The sequence below is a fragment of the Vigna radiata genome, chromosome 5, assembly GCF_000741045.1.
Source record: "Vigna radiata var. radiata cultivar VC1973A chromosome 5, Vradiata_ver6, whole genome shotgun sequence".
Classification (NCBI taxonomy): domain Eukaryota; kingdom Viridiplantae; phylum Streptophyta; class Magnoliopsida; order Fabales; family Fabaceae; genus Vigna; species Vigna radiata.
The window spans coordinates 6,152,310-6,157,614 of NC_028355.1; the positions used below are offsets into that span (position 1 = coordinate 6,152,310).

Genomic DNA, 5,305 nt, shown 5'->3' on the forward strand with positions numbered 1-5,305 from the left:
CATTTTTTGGATTTCTTATAGCGTTTCGACCCAAAAATGACCCTGGGTCGTTGCCTAGTTATCGTTTCACTGTAATGTTTTCCTCTTGCGGTTGAAAATTGAACTAGGCAAGAACGCAGGTTCGGTTTTGGGTTGAAATGCCATAAGAAATTCAAAAGACGCAAGCTTTTTTTTGGGGAAAACTAGCAAAGACAGAGTGTGCTACTAGGCTATCCAAAGACAGGAACAAAACTGCACTAAAACACAACGACTATATTAGACGTCGGTTAATGCCTACACCGACGTCTATAGTGACCTTAGACGTCGATTAGTGCCATGATCGAAGTCTATACAGTGCTATCAGACGTCGGTTAGTGCCTACGCCGACGTCTATATGGTGCCCTTAGTCGTCAGTGTAGGCCTTAGCCGACGTCTATAGACGTCGGACATAGCACTAATTGACATCTATATAGACATTAGTTATATGAAAATTCGACGTGTTATTAATGTCACCAGTAATGACGTCGGTTGTGAAAAAGACATTAAAAGCCCAAAATAACAGACGTCTAAAGCCCTTTCTGCACTAGTGATATTAGATTATTAAATATCTTAAATAAATATTTTATCTTTATCTTTTATCTTTAGTTAATTTGTTATTCCTTGTTTGTATTTTGAGCTTAGTTAATATTTCTTCTGTTATAAATACAGTACTTTATGTGTATATTCATACAAAGGAGATGAATCTCATGCATAGTTTTTATTATATTAAACATCACATATGGTTCTTTGGAAAAAAATTTGTCACCCCTGCTCTACAAAAAAACCTCGAAAGTACATTGTAACATCATGTATGGAATGCATAATAGATAAGTACTCATATTTGTTATTGAATGCATGATGTGTGGAAAATTGTATGGTTATGATTTGTCTATGTGCTTATTCATGTTAGTTTGTTCTACATTTTTGTGTTTGTTTCTACTATGATTATGTGTTGGTGCTACATAGGAGCAGACCATGGTGCAGGATGTGGTGTACAATAAGGAAAGGTTGGATTCTACCCAGTTATATAAATACTACAAGAAAATAATTAAACAACAACCAATTTTATAAACTAAAATAATTAGTTACTATTTAGATGATCTGCTTAGGTACAAGTGAATTCTTTTTTCAAATGTACAATAGAGTAACTAGTTTATTTACTGGGTATATATACCGAGTAGAGTAACTCTTTAAGAGTAGAATAGAGTAACTCTTAAGTGAGAGTTACATTTTGAACAATATAAATGATATGTTAACGTTTGCGGTTAGTTCATAATGAACAAAACATATTTTGTAACCATAGCACGTCATATTATAAATGTAAATATAATAAATACAATAAAAAGAAGTAATGAAATAAAATTGTAGTAATTAATGGTTTTTCCCACCTCATCTGTGTTGACTTGTAGTTAAGTAACGGACAGAAAACATAAATGTTTTTATTAATGAAGTGCCGGTTACCAACGTAGTTTACGGAATGAAAATGTTGATCGAAAATATAAAGTTAGATGAGTAGGGTTAAACTTTTGTTCATTGTGTGAGTCCATTCTAGCTCATATCCATGGATATTGAGACACTGCTCAAAGAAACCTTTCTCCCACAGCCCTTACAAGAAAGCTGTATGAAAGATATGATTCCTTTGGGAAATCCTTCATTGCAAGAATGCTTGCAAGATTTTCACCAAATTGATCAGTTTCACTTCAATGTGCCCTCATCCAATAATTCAATAATCCAGACCCCAACTTTTGATGCTTTTGACAATTTCACCTTTACAGGTTCATCACCTGCTTTAGATTACGAGAGCAAGCCTTTTACTGATAATTTCCTTTATGGAAATTATAACTTGATTCTCCCTCAAAGGAATGTTGAACTAGATATGATGGTTACAGATCAAAGCTTTTTGCCTTTTACTCCTCAAGAAATCAAACCCTCCAATGTTGTTTTGCCAGATCAAGTTTCGATGAATTATTACAAAACAATTGGCGTTAACAAAAATAATAAATCCTATCCAACCACTCCAAGAACGTACAAAGTTCGCAAGAAGTCCAACACAGTAAAGGGGCATTGGACAATAGAAGAAGATGGGTAAAATATCTGAAAAAAAAAAAAAAACATAATATCATTTTGTCATTTACATCATGGTTTTGAATTTTTTCTTCATGTTATCAGAAAATTTGGCTGATATATATGACTATAATCTTTTTTAAAACATTTACACCATATTCTTTGTTTACAAAATGGAATTTTATGTGTTTCAATTTCTTTTAAAAGTATGGATCTATGTTTGCACGAACAGATTATTGATTCAACTGGTGGAACAATACGGATTGAGGAAGTGGTCTCATATTGCTAAGCTACTGCCTGGAAGAATTGGAAAACAGTGCAGAGAGAGATGGCATAACCATCTAAGGCCTGATATTAAGGTAAAATTATTTTTTATTTATAAAGAATAATATAAATAGTTTAATTTTACCTTAATATATTTTTTTTTTTATAATAGTTTGTCTACGTTTATTGAAACATAAGTTTTATTAATTGATTTGGTGGTCTCATGTTTTATATTCTTTTACTTTAATTGTTTTTATGTGATGATAAATAATTGATGAAATTTGAGAATTTTGACATTAAGAGGTCAAAGTTCTAGCAACTTATAAAATGAATTTTTATTGTGGCATTATGCAGAAGGACACATGGAATAGTGAAGAGGATAAAATACTGATAGAAGCTCATGCTGAGGTAGGAAACAAATGGGCAGAGATTGCGAAAAGGTTGCCTGGAAGAACTGAGAACTCAATCAAAAACCACTGGAATGCAACCAAGAGAAGGCAATATTCCAAAAGAAAGTGCAGATCCAAGTACCCCAGAGGCACTCTTCTGCAAGAGTATATCAAGAGCTTGAACTTAGACAAGAACCCTCCAATAGATTATAGGAGAAAATCTGCTGTGAACAATGCTATCAAAACCAGCACAAGCAAATCCACTGCACCTGCTTTGCCCCAGACTGCTTCTCAATTTTCTGCCATTGAAAGCATGGCACCAGGTTCTGATTTCAATGTGGTCCCAGATTTTCTCTTTGGTGACAATCTCTTCCAAGAAGATTGCAGTATTCATTCCCTTCTAGATGCTGTGCCTTGTGTTCCTTTCAGGGATAACAATGAAGGAAAATTTCAATGTGATCCTATGATGGAGGGAATGCAGCATTGCGAATATGGAGGAATAGAGTGTTTTGCAGCTGTTAATGGAGATGAGAATCATGCTGAGACTGATATGCAACCAGAGATGCTGGAAGTTGAAGTTAAGAAGGAGCTGGATTTGGTTGAGATGATCTCTCAGATTAATAGTGAAACTTTTCATGTTTAAGATCCCTTGCATGCATGGCTATATGCATTTTACTTTTTTGGAAAATTTCAGCTAATCTGATACCTTAAAGATGTCTATCATTTGTTACATTCCTATAATAGTGCTAGGCATAGACCAATAAGGAAATTTGTAAGGGAAAAAAAGATATTTGTTATAATTAGTATTGTTATTTCAATTCAATAAATTGTGTTCCTTGAACACCTTTAAACAATGATTTAGAAAATAGTAATGTCACTCATGGTTTTCTTAAATTTTGTTATATATAGTTAGTTTTAATTTCTTTTTATTTATTAAACAATATTACAACATTTAAAAAAATATAATTAACTCAAACATGATGCTAAAATATATTTAGTATGTAAACAAATTTAATGTGATTGGGTTATATATTACTTTTTTAAGTTTAGAAATCAAAATGTTTTAAAGTTTAAGATAGGCAAATTTCAATTTCAGATCCAAATTAATAGACTAAACGTATATTTAATCCATTATTTTAAAATAAATTGATATTTCTTGCTTTAATAAATTAATTTTTTGATTTATTATAATTTTTTATGAACTTTAAGTGGACACTTCCAATTTCTATTATAATTTTTTTATTTTGTCACTACGATTTAAGAATCATGAAATCAACAACAAATCCTAGAAAGAGTAGATATGTAACCTAACAACAAAGAAAGACATAAAACCCAAACCTATACACTAATAGACTTCAATTATTCTATACCACACATTATAACAAAATCCCTCTAAATGTTTATCATTTTGTTTCAAAAAAAGGAACATCCTTACTGACTCAATAACTCAATCCTGCGAACAAAATTACTGTGCATAATACCTTTTCGATTAAACTTTGTTTGTTTTTATAAAGTGTTGAAAATAATTACTTAATTGAAGACTTATTACATGGAATAATAAAACGGTTTGGTGATAAAATTAGAAGGCAGAATGAAAGAAATTATGGATTCAACTCTATATATTATCTAAAATTAAAAAGAGAAAATATAAAGTATTCGAAGAAATAATTATTGAAAATTTATGCAAAATTGTTCAGAAATTAATTTATTAAAAGGTCTTGTGTGTAGAAGACTAGAGACAATATCAAAATTATTCCAACACAGTTGTATTTCTTTTTAGAATAACGTAGTTGTATACTTAATTGAGTGATTTAATGTGTCAGTTGATTCTTTTAAGACTAATTAAGACTTTTTAAGACTAATTAAGACTTAACACCAACAAACAAAAACTGAAATTAATCTTATACTTTATTCCGCAGTTTCACAACACAGTTACGAGAGACATTAATAAGGATATTAAATACGCTGAATAAAATTTGAATGCTAAGAACTATAAAATATTAATAATAACAATGATGATGACGAGCATAATAACAAAATATAAAATGTGTAATTAGGTACTTCTATTTCCTAAAAATTAAATTATCATTAATAATAATAAATTAGCAAAGACAAATATGTGAGACATCAATGATGTCAAAACAGGTCACCCAGTCTAACCTGATCAAGTCCACTACGCGTACGCCTGTTTTTCAGTTGGTACGTTTTAACAATCTGTATCTGAACTAAAAAAATTCGAACCCGCATAGTTAAATGGTAGCTAGACGGGTTTGTCTAGTGAAAATCAATAATGGGTGAAACTCAACTAGACAGTATATCAAGAAGATATCATGATTGTTCTAGGGTTATCTGAAGTGGTGAAAAATATTGAACAATAAGAAGTGAGTGATACTTGGTTCTAGTAATAGTAACAGGGAATACTAGGATTGACTAGGTGATACTAGGAGTGGTGTGCATACTCAGTTGTAATCTTATTGAAGATTATAGTGGAACCCTCTAAGAGGTATGTTTGTTATTGTGTTTATTACTTTAGTGAACCGACATAAAATAACTGTATGTTTATTACTTCA

At 31.1% G+C, this 5,305-nt stretch overlaps 1 protein-coding gene across 1 annotated transcript; it reads left to right on the forward strand.

The window, feature by feature from the left end:
• Positions 1 to 1,579: 1,579 nt before the first annotated feature.
• Positions 1,580 to 3,378, forward strand: LOC106760247 (transcription factor MYB98-like). The gene is made up of 4 exons (XM_022780189.1): positions 1,580 to 2,103; positions 2,315 to 2,441; positions 2,701 to 3,058; positions 3,140 to 3,378. The coding sequence occupies exons 1-4, from the start codon at positions 1,580 to 1,582 to the stop codon at positions 3,376 to 3,378; spliced, it is 1,248 nt and encodes a 415-aa protein (XP_022635910.1).
• Positions 3,379 to 5,305: the final 1,927 nt, after the last annotated feature.

What these genes read in the sequence shown, in the direction of transcription:
- LOC106760247 (XM_022780189.1), top strand. Translation starts at nt 1,580, where the DNA reads ATGGATATTGAGACACTGCTCAAAGAAACCTTTCTCCCACAGCCCTTA. An exon ending in ATCTAAGGCCTGATATTAAG is followed by an intron (nt 2,442 to 2,700) that starts GTAAAATTATTT and finishes GGCATTATGCAG; the next exon opens with AAGGACACATGGAATAGTGA. An exon ending in CATTGAAAGCATGGCACCAG is followed by an intron (nt 3,059 to 3,139) that starts GTTCTGATTTCA and finishes ATTCCCTTCTAG; the next exon opens with ATGCTGTGCCTTGTGTTCCT.